The 18,445-nt window shown below is 40.9% G+C and overlaps 1 protein-coding gene across 3 annotated transcripts in view; it reads right to left on the bottom strand.

Annotated features, from left to right (window-relative positions):
* Positions 1-397: 397 nt before the first annotated feature.
* RAD54B (RAD54 homolog B) overlaps positions 398-18,445 on the bottom strand; it is a 91,614-nt gene continuing 73,566 nt past the window's right edge. For 2 of the 3 annotated variants that reach the window (XM_075582710.1, XM_075582712.1), the window contains 7 exons: positions 17,163-17,302; positions 15,231-15,521; positions 14,638-14,807; positions 8,405-8,666; positions 4,091-4,157; positions 2,719-2,919; positions 398-741 (listed from right to left, as the gene is read on the bottom strand). In XM_075582710.1, the coding sequence (XP_075438825.1) occupies positions 527-741; positions 2,719-2,919; positions 4,091-4,157; positions 8,405-8,666; positions 14,638-14,807; positions 15,231-15,521; positions 17,163-17,302 (1,346 nt within the window). In that variant the 3' untranslated portion in view covers positions 398-526. The remainder of the gene's footprint in view (positions 742-2,718; positions 2,920-4,090; positions 4,158-8,404; positions 8,667-14,637; positions 14,808-15,230; positions 15,522-17,162; positions 17,303-18,445) is intronic. The other variant, XM_075582711.1, reaches the window with a different exon arrangement.

Raw genomic sequence — 18,445 nt, 5'->3', positions numbered from 1 at the left:
GCTCATTTATATTATATACAGTATATGTCTCTTGATTATAATCAGTTTGGAGCATTACCAATATACAAAGCACCATGTTTATTTAAAATGTTTCCTTTTCCTCTCTAAACATAATATTAATAGCCCCTTTTCTGATACTATTTGTTGATTGACAGAGAAAAAATATGGATATACATTTCACGTCTCCAATATTGTACATGTTCTCTGTATTCAGCCAATACAATTGCGAAGTCTTTCCCCTTTGTGCGCACACGTATTTTGGTCTGTTAAATGCTAGAGAATACAGCCTACTCTTATGTTGTGTTTTAGTAACGACTTCTGTATTGTGGTGAGGAGGAGCACGTGGCAATTATACAATACTCACTTTGCCTGCACAATAAATATTAAACCAACAAAATCAATTATTCCCATTTATTAGTTCAACCCCATCAGTCTGTGTCACTGAAGTATTTGTCAGGCACATTCTTAAGCATATGTGGCAATGCATGTGAGGAGCAGCATTCTCAGCTGTAAGTCCCATGAAAGTTCATGCACTTGAAGTTTCTTGGCTGTTACTTGTGTTCTGAAAAATAAAAGAAATATGTTCTTTTCCCAGCTGGAGGAAGGGATCATCAAAACTGTGCTGCATAGAAAAGTGTTTCCACTGCATCAGCTCGGACATGGAAACATTTTTTTCTTGTTGATCACGATGCGAGCCAAGTTGACAGCTCCTATACGTCAACAATTTTTGTACGGGGTCGCCTAAAACAAAGGAGAATACAATATTACTATTGTTATAAATACATACACGTACAGTAACTGTGAGCACTTACTGTACAGTACCTCTTGTCCTCCCACTGGCTACTCCGGTAAACAGGGGCCCAGATTAATTAACATAGCAATCACTAATAAATAATGTAGTCAATAAGTTTTTAATTCTATAATATGATGCATGTGATTAACTAACAATTTAAAATGGGTTTAAAATTAGTTACGACCTAAATAATTTGTATCCAAAGTTCACAAAGCAGAACTATTGTTAATTCTGAGAAGTGTAACAGATTTAATTCAACTTCTGTATCCGTAGAAGGAAAGTACAACCAGTGCACTGCTTGTGGGATGTAGAGAAAAAAAAAAAAAGAACACGACGGTGGCTGGATCACATTAAAATAAAAATAGCTTCTTTATTCAGGATCTTAGCAAAAAACAATGTTCACATGGTGCTGTGAGAGGTACTCTGACGCGTTTCGGGCTCCCTGCCCTTTGTCAAACAGTATATACTTTGGATACGGATACAGCCTTCTAACCCTTATGCTACGGGTGCACACCGAGTGCAGGACTGCAGGCATGTTTGCCAAGTGCGAGTACTTTCATTCATACTGTTTGAATGTCACTACAGTACTTTGCTACGTTCTAGTCTAGCCCCAGGGAAGTGTCCTGTTGTGTATGAAGCTATAATCTGGGGTCCAACTGTTTATTGATTTTGAACAGTTAGGTCAGCCTAGGTGTTGGTTTTTCATTTTTCCTCCCCTCAATTGGAGCTTTATCTGACTAGTCTCACAAGCAAGTCTTTATTGGATAAATTACCTGCAATTCATGTGGATTTGATGTAATGTTTGGATATAAATACACATAAGCATATCATTAATTTAAATGCACTTTTCTGAGCACAGATACAGAGCTTGCCTCTAATGTTCCTACATGGTTATTCAACTTCTACTTGTAAAGACTTCAGTCAAAGGTTTTGCTGGAACGTGTCCTTACGTGGCCATCTTGGTTTCTGGCAAATCTCTTCCTGGATTTATTAATTGGCTGCAACTGTTCCAGGGCTTACATAGCCGTCAGTGACTCCCAGCCCCTGCCTGAGCATGATATACTATTCCATGTGTTCCTGGCCCCTTGAGTTCCTGAGCCTTGTCTGTTCCTGTGGTCTGCTTGTTCTTTTGGATTCCCTGTTGCCGACCTCAGCCTGTGACGCCGACCATCGTTCCTGTGCCGCTATATCCTACATGTATTTTTTTTGTTTTTTTTAATAAATCAGTTCTGTACGATGAGAAAATACTTGTAGCATTAAAAAAAAACTCTACATTAAATTTTCTGATGTATTATAACGCAGCACGTATTTTTTATTTCTATAGCAACCATTTACCAAGTCACATCGCCTTCCCCTTCTGAAACAAGCTCTGGCACACCCCTTTTTGAACCCTGCCCTCTCTCTAGCAGTGCACCAATTATATCTAGTGACTGCCTGGTGACATGATCTTCCCCACAGAACTTTGCATCTTTGGTCCTCTTCTGTTGCACTGACAGACATTTAGTGAACCCCCGAGCCGAATCTTTGCTGATCAATCGGCAATCCAGCTAATTACTTATCATTGTGTGGATTGTATTGATGCCCATATTAAAGGGGGAAAAAATGGCAGAGTAGACTGCTGCTTTAAAGAAGCATTCCAAGCAACACAATGGGTTTTATTAAAATAGGTGTGAACAAGGGGGTTTCTGAAGCTGAACCGCGTGTATTTCAGCTCTGGTGATCCCCTGCATTTTGAAATTCCATTTAAAAAAAAAAGAGAGTATAGGTATATGCTAGAAACAATCAGCATTAGAAAAGCCCTTCCTGGCTACTCTGTCAGGAGTATTACTATTTTATTACTTTCTATTTTATAGAACATAAGATGTGGGTGTATGGCGAGTACAAACATCCTATGGACTGCATGACTGTCATAAACATGAGGTTACCTGAATGGCTTCTTTCTCCTGCACAGTCACACTCCAGCAGATCATGGGTTACACAGTCGGAATCTTCATGCAAAGCAAAAAGGTTTCTTAGCTCATCCACAGAAAAACGGATGTTTTCAGACTTTTTTGTCAGGTCCACAACAGCCCCAGAAAGACCCTGCTTACGTATCTGTCTTTGATAGATTTTTTCCTCTAAAGTGCCTGCAGGGAAAACAGATAGGTTTATTTAAAGAAGTAATTACCATTTAGTTTTTTTTTAAATTTGGAACCGGGTGGGAGGAGATGCTATTCCTAATAACAGAGGCCCCTCAGTTTCCAAGATATTTTAATTTTACTACCAAATCAAAATGTAATTATCAAAAGAGGACCACCAGATCATGCAAAGTTATGTGCTGATGCAGATTCCAGTTGGTCTATTGTCTACATAGCGGGAGATATTTAAACATGTAAATATCTCAGGAACTTTCTGAGCTAAAAAAATAGCATAGTTCAACTCAGAAGCATTCTTCTCGCCACCTACAAAAAGAATATATATATATACTGTACATAGAACAGGGGTGCGCAAACTTGTTGCCATGCACCCCCTTGCCTGCTCTCCCCCACTGCTCGTGCCCCGGTTACGAGTCTGAAGCGTCAAATGACGCTGCAGGGTCACATGACGTGATCCGACGTCACGTGAAACTGTGACGTCATTTGACGACGCATCGCCCAAGCCGACTGAGTCACAGTAAGTGAAGTTGCAGAGGCCTTGTGCGGTCCCCCGGCATTTCATTTAAATGCCTTGGGGAAGAACGCTGAGCCACTGCAACCGCCTTGCTCCCCCCCAAAATCTTGTGCCCCCCAGTTTGTGCACCCCTGCTATAGAACACCAAGTATCCCGATGTTTCAAACCCCAGAGGAACCTTCTTCAGGTAGTGTACATATTCACAGGGGGGATTCCTGACTGTGTGTGTCAGTGTGCATCTGTGACACTCAGTCTTGGAACTCTACGCCTCGCTCCTGCCCTGTGAGACACTCTCCCTGCCTCCCCAGCGGCGCAACGCTGACTGACCTTTCAGTCTCCACCGCGGCCGGGCCATCAGGCCCGATACTGCCTTGATGTCGTGCTAGTAAAGTAGGATCAGGCCCGATGTTGCCGGTAGAGACTGACAGACCAATCAGTTGTGCTTTGCAACACAAATGCCACGAGTAAAATTGTAGACGCGTCTGGGATATTTCCATACCTGCAGAGCTATATATTCTACATGTCACATTAACAGAGCTTATATATTTTTTTTTATTTTACGCTCGAGACAAAAAGACGGAAGCCAAATCATTTCAATCTCCAGCCATGTGTATGCTTTGATGAGCAATCAGCATTGGTTGTTCTGACCTGTAGTTAGAAGCCTGTAGATATGTACAGTCCGCCGCTGACCATCCCTCCACACTCGAGCCATTGCCTATAGCAAAGAAATTTCAGTTTGAAAAATTCTCTGTTTATTTTGTACAACAGTATAGAGCACAGTTAAAAGGAAAACAAAAAAAACCCCATTCAGCTGTCAGTGTCTTATCATTATAAAATGAGAAGCATATCTGTATGTATTCTGTTACAAAACACAACCCAAGCAACATAGTACTGCACTGATATTAATTATGGTTTGGAACATCACAGCCAGATTTGTCATTTCAGGTGTGGAGCAACAATGACACCCACTGGCAGAAGTCTAAATGAATATTCTCAGGTAATACTATCATTCTCAACCAGTGCAAATGTGCTGCATGCCACAGTACTACAGTAATTTCAATATCCAATGGTCACATTTTAATGAAGTATAGTACTCACTTTTATAGAGAAGACATACATTCAGTACATGATATAACTGCTGTAAGAACAATTCTTTGATTAATGGCCATGTATTTAACCTTTTGACTTAGGACCAAAGTGATCTGATTGCAGTAGCATTGTTTAATAGATTAAATGTAGGTGCTTTAACGAAAAACATATGTATGTACATACATATTTTTAATTGTTTATAGTAACCATATGTTAGAACCTCTATCTAACCTCTCTAGTGAATGTATTTTTTTCACCCTCCTAAAATATTTTATAAATAAATAAAATGAGGTACCTCATTTTCAAGTATGTCTTGGGTACAGAATATTGTAATGCCATTACATATTACAGTTACAAACATGTTTAAAGTGAGAAACAGCAGAAGTCTTGGAAGATCTTAAACAGTGTGTGGTTCTGAGAGACAACAGAGAGTAAATTGTTCCAGAAGCAAAGTGCTCGGTAAGAGAAGAGCGCCCGCTTTCTGTATTAAACCTTGAAACGAAAGCAGGCTTTTGGAGGTGGATCTTAGGTGATCAGTGCTATGTACAATATGTGCAAGACTTAGGCCGCGTTTATAGTGGCAGCAATGGCACACACAACAAACCTCTTCTCTATGAGGCAACCCATGGAGCGCACAAACGCGGACGCGATTCTCGAGAAGACATACAATTTTGTCTTTGCCCCGCGACGGCCTGGTCACGTGCGCGGTTCAGACAATGAGCGTGAACCGCTTATGCGATGTCACGGCCACGCCTCCGCCATGCTTCCCCATCGCGCAAACCCAAAGAGCAGAAATCGCTCGAGCGCCATGCGCACGCACTCTATAAAGACGGCCTTAGACTCCGCTACGTTTGACCCCTTTTTAGGGGCATCCCAAGTTGCTTTACCCGATTCCCTCTCTCCTTTACAGTGCTATGTACAGTAATGATAAGCCTGCTCAAATAATTGGGTAACCTGTCCAGAAAGTATTTAAGTTAAGTTAAATAGGAAAAAGGTACCTTGAGATCGCCAACCCAGTCCTGTTAACATATCACAATGGTGGGTGTTCTAGTTACATAAGACAAAACGGCATATTGAAATGTATATAGAGTTCACCGAGTTAAAGTTGGGGTGCTGTGCCATACATAATGACCATCTGTTCAGCAATGCCCTTTCTAACCATCTGAGTTAGGCTAGAAGTATTTCTATAAAATGTGCCCAGCTTGGTATAGATTGTGGACATCAGCATGTCAACATGCAAACACAACATTAAATGGGAGTCTAGCCATATACTAAAATATTTGAAGCTGGTCTCTTCATTTTAGACATGGCTCTAATCAGTAGCTGTTGCAGGAAGCTGTAGAAATGTAGCCTTTGCCCCAAATACCATGGTAACTTGTTTTGTCAGTTTTGAAAAAGTTTGTTTTGAGTGCTCGAGAACATTTTCAAGGTCAGAGAGGCTGGAGTATTGTCAGCATACACGTGCATAGAAGCGGTCTTACAAATGGTGGCCAGGTTATTTAAAAACAAGGGAGTAAGGGCCCCAGAACACATAAGATTGACTCTACACAGTGTATTGTAATCTCTTTCTTTTGTTTGTTAAAGTAATTATGATGCATCAGGGCTCAATTATACCAAATGCTGCCAGGCGGCAGCGCTATTCTGTGCCACTGAGCAGCATAGTGATTATACTAGGGAGCCGGTGTAGAGTAGGCAAGGAGGCGTGGCCGTGAGCGGTTCACCCTCATTGGCTGGAACCGCTCACGTGAGGTGGCCGTCGCCAGCCAAGAACAAATCTGCAGATCGCGCCAGGAGACAGCCACTTTGCAGCTCCACGCGGCGCGCACGCCGCAGCAGGTGTGTGCGCTGCTGCAATTTTTTAGGCGCGCGGCGTGACAAAGTGAGAATATGACTTAAGGGGGAGGTCTGACATAACAGCACTGGGATCTAAGCAACCATTTTGAGTCAGCATCCATCTTAGGTGCTTGATATTATCTATTGTCTGTATGAAAGTTGGTATGGACGTTAGTTTAAAAACATTTTTTTCTGCTGAAGTTCCAATTGATATTGAGCGGTTCACTTAAGCCACAAGACCTTGAGCAGAAGAGGAAAGTGCCAATGTTATGAAAATATGAGACAGATAGGCACTTTCTCGCATTCCGAGGGGGGGGGGCCCGTGAAGTTCTGTATGTAGAGTAAAAGTCACCGGCTTGTATAAGGAATATTAGCTGAGTCATTTAATTTCATTTAGGCATCCCATAATAATGCTTTAACTCAATGTGTTCATGTTCATATTTTGTTTACGTAGTGACGCACACGCAACCTCGTAGAGGGGGCGTGGGCTTAGTATTTTGTGTATAAATAAGGCCTGTATGCCACCATGTCGTTGGGAGAGTTTTATTTTGAAACTCTCCTCTGCGTGTGCACCGTACACTGCAATAAACTTATTTGTCATTCTGCAAAACATATCCTCAGACTTGTGTTTTTTATGCACAACTTTCACAGGCGCCACGCGCGTTTTCCTGTATAATCAATCACAGCCTCATGATGCTAAACGTATCAAGGTGCAGAACAAAAAAGAAAAGTATATTAATTTGTCACAAGACACTGAATATTTTTTTTAATCCTACACGGGTGACCTTTAAGGTGAAATCCTTTGACAGAAGCCAATAACAGCTCTTTTCTTTTTTGCTTGCTACTTTGAACTGCTCCTTTAAAACAAGGTGATTGGCACTTTAAAGTATCATGATTATTTTAAATAACTTCATAAAATGCTGTGATTTTCAAAAATCTATTATATATTGATATATACCAGTCCTGTTCTTCCCATCATCATTGGCGGAGACTCAGATCTACTGTGAGCCAGCAGGTATGCACCAACCTACACCATGTGATGGTGACATCTCCCAAGGGGGAGATTGATATATATATATATATATATATATATATATATATATATATATATATATATATATATATATATACAGTGTTCGACAAACCTATACATTTGCACGCCCCGGGCGACTGCATTAAACATGGTGGCGAGCTCCTATTGGCCCAAGCAGCACATGTGTGGTACTAGGTGGCGAGTAGATTTTTTTGTTTGGCGAGTAGATTTTTTTGGTGATTTGTCGACCACTGTGTGTATATATATATATATATATTTATATATATATATATATATATATATATATATATATATATATATTTATATATATATATATCAATTTGAATAAGATAATGAGAACAAGAGGGTAGCCATATTTGCCCGGGTAGCATAGTGAACTAATTTCCTCAGATTTGTTGTAGGATGTGATACCTTTTTGAAGACCAACATCAAAGTTCTTCATACTGTAAATGAAGAAGTCTTTGGAGGTTTTAAAACCTCATCTGTTTCTACTTCAAGTGCAATGTCACATGAAACAGAAACCGTTGAGGTTTGAAAGCTCTGTACTATACACTAGAACAGGGGTGCGCAAAAATTTTAACTTGCGGCCCCCCTGCCTCCTTACCTTCTGCCTCGCACCCCCTCTCCTCCGGCGTCAAATGACGTCACGGGGTCATGTGACATCACGTGACCCCGCGGTGTCATTTGACGCCGGTTACCATGGCGACACATCGCCGAAGATCAGGTAAGTGAAGCTGCAGAGGCCTCACTTAATTTAAGTGCCTTGGGGGAGAGCGCGGGACCTCTGTAGCCGCCGCGCACCCCCCTGGAAATTCTCCCGCCCCCCTGGGGGTGCGCCCCCCACTTTGCACACGGCTGCATTAGAATTTAATCTATGAAGAAGTTTGATGTTGGTCTCCAACAAGGTATGACAACCTACAATTAATCTGCTCTTCTCCAGAACCAGTACAGCTATTTGAACTTTGAGCTATTAAACGTCTTCAGACCTGTATATCGTTAGCAGGATTCCAGTCGATATCATAGAGAATCAAATGAGAAGCTCCAATCAGGTTCAGTCCAACGCCCCCAGCCTTGGAGCTCAGCAAAAAGATGACATCTGGTGAGTATTTGCTGTTAAATCCATCAACAATGTGTTGCCTTTGAGAGACCGGAGTCTGCCCATCCAACCGTGTCCACTTGTATCCTTGGTGCTTGCACATTTCTTGCAATATGTTTAAGGTCTGAGTATAATGAGAGACCAGTACAATCCTGAAAAACAAATGTGGCCAGATATTACACACAAATAAAACAGCACCACAAAAATCGTTCTCAAGAAAGAGAAAAGGTTGATCATATAATATGTCGTGTCACTGAGACGATAGGGAATCCCTATCCCTAAAAGTATATACAATATTTACACAATGGTATACAGCACTCAATGGAAATAAGGAAAAGATTGAAATCACTCAATGTTTAAGAAAATATTACATTGACACAAAAGGTTATTACATACACTGTGTTGATCATATAGAAGAGTAATTCTTATATTTAAAAAAAAAAGGTTAATATATTACAAAAAAAACAGGTTTACAAATACAAAAACATTAAAGCAGCAGTGCTTATCCACTAATAACATATACAGGAACAAATGAGAGCAGTCAATATATTTACAAAATAATCCCCCAGTGATGCACTCAACCTTACAGGATAATGGAAAGTAAAAAAACAACCTTTATTGATATAATTAAAATATTATCAAGGCGAGAACCAATAAACTTAAAAACGAATTGAACAATTGCTGTGACTATACGACACACACAAGACAGAATTGCTGCGGATAAACTCGTGAAGGTGAGAAAACCTATAAACTAAGTGACATGTGCGATAATTGTGCCATTACCGGTGTCATTAAGTTCATTATGAAGTTTTCTGTTGACTAATTTCTGTTTGAGGTTTGGTGGTTGCTGGAACACAAGAATGGGAGGTTTGGGGAATATTTCTTTTAATGCCACATCCTCTGCCAGCATGGGTTGCCGATCTTTGATTATTTTTCATGTACCCTCTAGGGTAAGGTTGTACTGTATGTGGCCACTAGTGGTATGCGTGTGGTAGGTTCTGTCTGTGTTGTAGCAGGTGTTCTCGTGGGGCTTTTAGTGCAGATGTAATAGTTCTGGCAATAGTCTTTGGTTTGTATCCCTTCTGTCTGAACGATTCGGTCAGGGTTGTGAGATGCCTGTTTCTGTTTTCAGTGTCAGAGCATATGCAGTGGTATCTTATAGCCTGGCTGTGTATGATACCTTGTTTTGTATGGGTGGGGTGGAAGCTGGAGTTGTGGAGGTAACTGCATCTGTCTGTTGGTTTTTTGTATACAGATGTGTGTAGTTTGCCATTTTTTAGTGTTACTGTTGTATCTAGAAAGTTTACTAGGTTTGTCAAATAATCCATTTTGAGTTTAATTGATGGATGAAATGAGTTCAGGGACTCGTGGAATTGTTTTAGGTTTCCTTCACCCTCTGTCCATAATATAAACAGGTCATCAATGTATCTGCAGTTAACTCCACAACTCCAGCTTCCATCTGACTCATACAAAACAAGGCTATAAGATACCACATTGGGGAAACCAGCCCAAAACGTCAAAGTAGAATTAATATGCACAGTCACTCTATACTCCACCACGAAGACGGAATATACTGCTCACCAGTGGGACATCATTTCTCACAACCAGATCATTCCATAAATTATTTAAAAATCTAAATCCTCAATGGAATGTTTAAACGCACCCAAGAACGGAAAACATTTTAACTGGGAATGATAAGACTCTGACACCAAAACAAGAAGACTTAATGTAGATATGGGGTTTCTCCCACACTATGACAATTGGATGTAATTATCCTGTCTGCCTCTCTGCCAATGTTCTTATCCACTACTATTCCCCATGCAGCATCCCCTTCCCCTTCCATGCTGTTACTTGTCACCTTCTTCAAACATCCCTTTCTCACCTACCTTATCTAAATCTATGTTTTTTTCTGTTTTCCAAACCTTTGTAAACCAGTATTGCTAACCTGAAGAGAACGCCGAAAGCTTGTCCTATAACATAAATTGTTAGTCCAAATAAAAAAGGTATCACCTAATACTGAAGAACTCATTTATTCTGCACTTCGCATCTGCACTAACACGACTATTTCTGTAACCCCTCTAATTTGCCTCGGATTAACACCTACCGCTGAGATGGGGGCCTGTGTCTTCCTTACGTTATTCCCCACATGGCTTTTGGTCAGACAAAGAGAGGCAGACTACATGTTTATATGTGATGGTAGGGGTAGCTGGCATCACACAAAGCTACCCCTAAATCCATGTAACTTGGCCACCTATGTAAGGCTTATTTCGACCAAATGTACTTTATGTCTGGGAAGAAACAGGGAATATAACCAATGTATGACATAAAATGTCCTATGTCTGTAAATTTTGTATGTAAAGCACTTTATTCCCTGTTAATGCAATCCCCCAGTCTAGTTGAGCAAGCAACATGAGGTAAAGTGTTTTGTGATCTATGTGTAAGCACTGCAATGTATTTGAGAGGGTCAGCCCTGTATATGTGGATTGTATATAATCATTTCTAAGCTAGCAGACTGGGCAATTAATTTATCCTAAGCACTTGAATAGGAATGCAGGATTGAGACAAAGGTGTCAAGACATTTGGTGAGTGGGTACAGTGGACAATCAGGTCTGGGGTGGGCTCTCAGGAAAGCCTTTGTTCCCATGCAGAATCTGTGGCTCCTACACAGTGGGAGGTCTTGAGTGCCTTAGCACGCCCCTCCTCTGGCTTTTGTGGCACCAACTCAATCAATGCTCTGGTTGGCCAGCAGCCCCTGTCCCATGTAAAGGATAGCCACTGTTGGCTATGTAAGGGGTGCTGCTGATGAGAGCACTAGACTATCTGAGAGACATTCTGTGAAGGAGTTTGGATCTTGACTGTGACCACCTGGAGATACGTCAGAGTGGCTGCTGTGTGATCAATACTCTGATATCCTAGATGAGAAGCAGACAGGGCAAGCCTTCTTGAAGCTGGCCCCTGCACCTAGCGAGGCTAGAGTCTACTCCCCAGGAACCCCAGTTGGTATTGTATCCTGGGTCACAAACAGTCCTTCCTGAGATCCGTCAGGCTGCGTCCATACAGCGTGCAACGCGAACAAAAGGCTACAGCACAAGGAGGCAGACCATAGAGCGCGCAACCACGTCTGTAATGAAGCAGCAGATTTTTTGAGACAACATTTTTTGTTTTTGTTGCATGATGGCCGGGTCACATGGGCAGTTCAGCCAATGAGGGCAAACCACTCACGTGATGTCACGGCCACGCCTCCCTGTCGCTGTGAATCACAGGCCACATATCGCTCGGCCTACAAGAACACGTGACACCATGCTCTCCGTCGTGCCCACTATACCCGAGGCCTCAGGCTCACGCGGCTCTGCCAGCCCCTCTTAAAAAGCTACTCTCTAACATCCTTTGTGCATGGCTGCTGCCATGTCCATCATCAATCACATGCTCAGTGCATGCACAGGAGTCTGACAAGGGTGTGTGTGTGTTACATAGTTACATAGTAGGTGAAGTTGAAAAAAGACATAGGTCCATCAAGCTCAACCTATGCTAAATTTAGACAACAGATACTTTATCCTATCTCTATACTTACTTATTGATCCAGATACTTTATCCTATATCTATACTTACTTATTGATCCAGACGTGTGTGTGTGTGTGTGTAATACGTTCATCTTACCAGGGGTTACATTTCTATTTGTTTCAACAATATAAATCTCCCTTTTTCTGTGTACTTTTGGCTGCATCTTACAGTTTCTCTCAGCATATCAATTTTCTTATCATTCTCCTACCAGATTGGGAGGTAAATATGGCTGCTTTTATTTTTTCCTGTATAAATTATTAGTGGATAAGTATTGCTGCTTTTATTTTTTTTAAATAATATATAACCTTGCTCTTATTTTAAATATACGAACTAATGCTCTATATGATCAACCCTGTGTATGTAATAACCTTTTGTATGTATATCTTTATTTATGCAACACCCATATCCCCCCTGCCCCTGGCATGAAGCATAAGGTGCACATGGAAAAAAAAAGTCCCTATTGTGTATCTGTCCCTTTAAGCAGGATTGGGGCTTGTAAAAAGTGTACGTGGGTGTCCTTGTTCTTCTCAGGGTGCTTGAATAGGATGATGCTGGCTCTTGGCAAGGAGTAGATGTATAAAATAGAGGGCGCCAGGAACTTTGAACTGTTTATTGAAGATAACTTGTAGCAGCAGCAGCAGGACAGGTTTTTAGTATCTGGAGACTGGTACTTTTAGTTCCTCACACTATGAGATTCGTAGTGGCTCCTTACTTCTGTAGAACCTCTTGTCCTGCCTAGGCTAGGCATTCTGGACAATGACATGCAAATGAGCATTCACAATGTGTCACCTTATTCTCCTTGTCAATTTTAACATTGACCCCTATAAACTGATGCCTGCCATATTACACTGCTTTTTCAGAACAGCTTGGGTTAAAGAAGTGCAAGTAAACCTACTCACAGACAGCTGTCTCGACCCTTTGGGTCTCCTCAGTGGGAGGTTGGTTACTGGCTATGTGAAGCTAGCATTGGGTATAACCAGACACAATACAAGTCATGGTGAATTTTTTTTTTTTTTACAAAAACCCTGCACTGTACAGTGTACAGAAAATACAAATACCGCTTGTGGGTACATTTGCATGTCTCTGACAGGTCTGCAACCCCATCTTTCCACACTATCTTAGTATACAATGCTTCCACTGCAGCCAGGGAGTGTGGGTAATGACATTGTGTGACATACCGAGCGCTCATTTGCATGTCATTACCAAGAATCCCTGGCTGCAGTGGAAGCATTGTATGCTAAGAGATAATGGGGAAAGACAGTGTTACAGACCTGCCTGAAACATGCAAGATACACAAGTGGTATTTTAATTTACGGTATGCTTAATTGTGAAATGTTCCTTTTCTGTTTGAATGAAACATGGATGTAAACACATTTGTGCAGATACGCTTGATGAGCAGTTGCATATCCAAAAAATCGGTTTCACGACTGAATCCTGATTTCAGTAGTTTTGGAAGTGCTGCTGCATTATACCCTCGGTAGAGTATGATCCCCTAACTCAGGGGTACCCAACCCCCGGAACGCACAGCAGGAGGTGAGTGGTGGGCGAGCGAGCGAAGCTTCATCTGTATTTACAGCCGCTCCACATCGCTCGCATTACCGCCTGAGCTCCGCCTCCTGTCAGATCAGTGGCGGCATTAGATTCTCATACGAGCACGAACCCTACTGTAAACTGCGCATGGATCTAGGTTGCGCGTTCCTTATGAGAAGTCAGAATCCGACACTTATTTTAGTCCGCGCCTCGTTCCCGCACTGCGCACTTGTCTCAGTCACTGTTTTGGTAAGCCCACAAGCTAACACTAGCCAAAATGAAGTAAAACAAGCTCAGGGCTCCCACTGATTCTGCATTATGGCGAGTTGTATAATTATTTCATTATATATTACAATGTAATAATAATAGAAATAAAGTGCACAATAAATGTAATGCGCTTGAATCATCCCAACCCCCCCCCCCCGGTCCGTGGAATAATGGTCTTCCACGAAACAGGTCCCTTGTGCCGAAAAGGTGGGGGACCGCTGCCCTAACTCACAAAAGCAATTAGTGTACATTCTAAACCATGTTAATAACCAACAGGGCATTCCTTCCCCACAAAATAGTCTACTATATTGGTGGAGGTGATTAATTACTTTCGGGAGAGGCAGTACAGGCAGTGTTGGTAGAGAACCACTAATATTTTGGGGTCTTTTTTTTTCTTCACATAGGAAAAGCTTTATCTTGTTAGATGTGCTTAGTCATGCTTGGTTATTATACTTACTGTTCTAGTGTGCTCCCTTTCTAAAATTTCTCTTACAGTAAATTATTCGACAATTTCTCCAGATTAATGATTCTGTTCCAACCCCTGAATGTAAAAACTACAAACTAATAATTACATATATAGGATTTCCTTCAACTTCCAAATGTCCTCAACATAAACTAAAATAAATTGTAGTGTAATAAGAATGTCTCCAAGATGTTTGATATTGAGGCATTACCACGCCTATCATTGCTTTACCTTCCTAATATTATAACCATCCTTTGACCAGCACTTTAAGTGGACTTTTTAGGAGTATTGCACAGACATACCTTTCAGATGGGCTGTGTTCTCGTACTGCTGACAACAGCTTTGTTAAAACCTGCAGTTTTCCAGACTCCCACTCTGAGAATTTATCAGAACTGTAATCATGGGGGAAAATGTCTACTAAACTTCGATACAGGTTATGTTCATCATGCCCAGGATTTTTACCTTTCTCCTGCTCGAAAAAGAAAAGGAAGATGCTGTTATATGGTGGCAGCAACAAAGACAAAGCTCTACAGTGAACTACTGTCCATTTCTGCTTCTACATCATTATGCAATGTACCTGGTGAAATGCCTGCAAACTTTAGCACACCACGTTCCTCATCATAGTCAGATGTACAGATGTGCTGGCATGACATTTTATACAAATGTTATAAACATACTGTATGATGGAAAATAGATGAGATATTGCAATATGTTTTGATAGCTTCATAACTAACAGCATCGGTCATATCTGTAATGTTTTGTTGAACATTTGCAAGGTACAGAAGTACGCAAAAGCTCAAAAATTCATACCTCCTGCAATTGCCAATATTAATTTTAGACCCTAGTTAGCAGGCCAAAATGGTGCTAGTGACAAATATTTGCTCAGTAAGCTTACCTGGATAGTTTTGAACAGCAGGGATGGGTGGTTGCAAAGCTTTTTAAGTGCCCCGATGCACACCAGATGGGGGCTGTTTTCCACCATCCCTTGTAAACAGGACTTGACAACACGAGAGTTCAGAAGCTTTCGGTAAAGCTCAAGCTGGAATTTAGATGGTCGACAGAAGACTATGCTTTCTATTTTGGGAGGGAGGAATCTGTTAATGACCTCCTGTGTTCTTCTGAGAATGAACAAGCCCGTCAAACGAGCAAGTTCTGCAGCTCTTTCCTCTCCTAAGTCTTTTTCTTCCTAATGATGACAGGAAGGACAGTTTAACAGAAGAAACATTAAGTAAACGCAATGTATACTGCATTAAAGAAGACTATAAATAAATGTTCCTTTTTTTTAAATCTCCTTTCTTGTGTCTTTCAAAGAACAATCCTACTTTGCAACAAACATCTAATGAAGTGTTATTACTTGTAGCACTTTATTGAAACTTGTTGCATTATTTTACTTACTGTACCTTCATCATAACGTATCAGTTCACAGTTAATTATAGACGCATAATGAGAAAGAGAACAGACAAACTGTAATCAACATGATTTGGGGCTGAAAAAGTCAAACTGCCTATATAAATGTGTAACAGATCATAATAAAAAATTTTGCCCGAAATTTACCAAGTGGTTTGATGCCATAGGTGACCATTTAGACTATTCAAGTGAATGTACAGGAGGAGGTCTTCCATTTTAGAAGGTGAATTATGGTATAGTACCGCTTAGTACTTATGGACCTTAGTCCAGATCCCAAATATATTGAAGAAAAACAAAGATCAAATATAGTTTGAGGCAAACGTGCCGACTCGGAGGTAGAAGGTTTTTTTTTCCTGACGTCAAATTCTATGTTTGAATTAATCCAAAACGACCAGGGCACTGCTATAGTCCGTAACTCTCAAAGGAAAACACAGACCTTTACCGTTTGCTTCAGATGATCACTTCAACGTGCTCAGTGTAGAGCGCTGCCGAATCAGACCATGAGAATAGAGCCACACCTTTTGTGGGACCATGAGAATAGAGCCACACCTTTTGTGGGACCATGAGAATAGAGCCACACCTTTTGTGGCGTCATGAGAATAGAGCCACATGTTTTGTGGCACCATGAGAATAGAGTCACGTGTTTTGTGGCAACAGGTCAAGGGAAGGTGTATGTGATTCAATATGCCCCACCTTTGGTAAATGCATTGGTTATTAAAAACATGTATTTCAATGCAGAGTGGTTCTTTTCTCATTGTTTCACAATAAAAGACTTTAGTGAAGGCCCGAGACATCTTACATCTATACACCAAAACAAAAATGACGTAGACCTTTCTTCTTTATCCTGACATCACACAATGTAGTAAACCAAATTTTGAAGAATAATTAATTTCAAACTATAAGCAAGTTAACAGTCATTGTATATTTTATTCAAACTGCTTTATTGCGCTGACGCATTGCCATGTAAATTGCTTCATCAACATTTACTCAAATCCTACCAAACTTCTGCAAAAAGCAAATAAGTGACTACATATTCTCCAGTACGTGCAGTATGGCCATCCTTTGAAATGCTATTAAAGGTAGCAGCAGTGCAGCAGATACTACATGGGTTAGTGCATTCACTTTAATGTACTTTCAGCATACACTATTTATTAGTAAAACTTCTTTTAAACAAGTGCTTAGTCCTTCTATTCATAGAAGTTAGTTATTTTATGTAATGTCTATTGCTCTTAACATGGTTATTGCCAATGTACAGTTATGTATCCAAGAAACAAGAGCCATTGAGCATGCAGGACAAGCAGCTTAAAAGGAGGCGTATAAATCAGAATATAATAGCAAATAAACAGCAGTGTATTACTGACCTCTCCATTAATAAAGGGATTGATGTGGATGCAAGGAGCCCTTAAATGCTCAGACTTACCTTTGTTGCTGAAGGCTCCCTGTACCTAATAATAGGCTCCTCGAATATTTTTCTGTAGGTGCACAGAGAGCCAAGTACTCCAGGGTTTACAAACTCAATCAATGCAAAAAACTCTTGGAGGTCATTCTGAACTGGAGTGCCTTGAAGAACAAGAAATTACATTAAGCATATTATACAATTTTATCCAGGTAGTAACATTTTTTTGAACTAAAGCTGCTATAGTCCAACATTTAGCTACGTCATTCTCCATCGGCACTAGAACTTTGCTCTATAAGGATTGCAGGACTTAGGGGTCCGAAACCACGGCAAAGCCTATGGACATAGGATATACTAAAATACCCAACATCAGCAAAATGTGATCCTGTATGGTTTAGTTGATCAAAGCCTTTTACCATCATATAAATATGGCTTAACAGTTGTAGCAGTAAGTGGCTGCTGCTCCTCTACATTTTAGCCCTATGGTGCAGGGTCAGTCCTACAGCCTACTTGGCTATAGGACTGCGCAGCAATATATAAAAATATTTATCTTGACATTTAATGTTACATAAATATGAGAACAGCATATAGGTTTAATCTTCCTAAACGACATTTCTAAGTTAAGGTGAGTTAAGTTAAGGCGAATGTAGGCCATGGATAGTAACTAAATTAAACATGAAAATGTTTATACCCAGGTACGGAAGTTACTGGACATACAGCAGTGTGGGTCATGGTAAGGAGCTGAAATCATTTGTAGAGGGGACACTCTGCAACCTTCTCGTCCTACAGTAAGGCTATGCTTATAGTGCTGGCGACGTTCAGGCTACGGTCGCTGGAAAATCAAATAGAGATGACTTCCAGCGATCGCGACCAATCCGTCGCTCCGCGCTTACTATAAGCGCACGTGACGGCGGCAATGCATTTGTTTTGCCACGACGTTGCGTCACTGTCACTATAAGCGCAGCCTTAGTCCCTCCACCCTCTGGGGCTTACCAACTGCTGTTGATAATGATCCATACACAAGAATATCTTTATGATTTGCCCTAATAAACCCTTTAGTGGTGAAAGGACATGCAGCGCATTGAAGTAAAATACGTCGCTGGCCCTCTCAGCACTGAAGGGGTTATTTTACATGGACTTGTGGGAACTGTGTTTGATGTGAAGATCCTTTAGGTGCATGTGGGACATTACTTCTGTGAGACCTTTCTAAGTCTAAACATAGAGCTGCTGACATGCTATGGTATAGAAACAGACTATAAAGGCAAGCATGCCTAAAGCAAAGGAATATATGTAAATTGATTAGATGA

This window comes from Ascaphus truei, chromosome 2, assembly GCF_040206685.1.
Source record: "Ascaphus truei isolate aAscTru1 chromosome 2, aAscTru1.hap1, whole genome shotgun sequence".
NCBI classification, from domain to species: Eukaryota; Metazoa; Chordata; class Amphibia; order Anura; family Ascaphidae; genus Ascaphus; species Ascaphus truei.
Note: the sequence above shows the minus strand (reverse complement) of the source record. Positions and strands in the feature narration are given on the sequence as shown.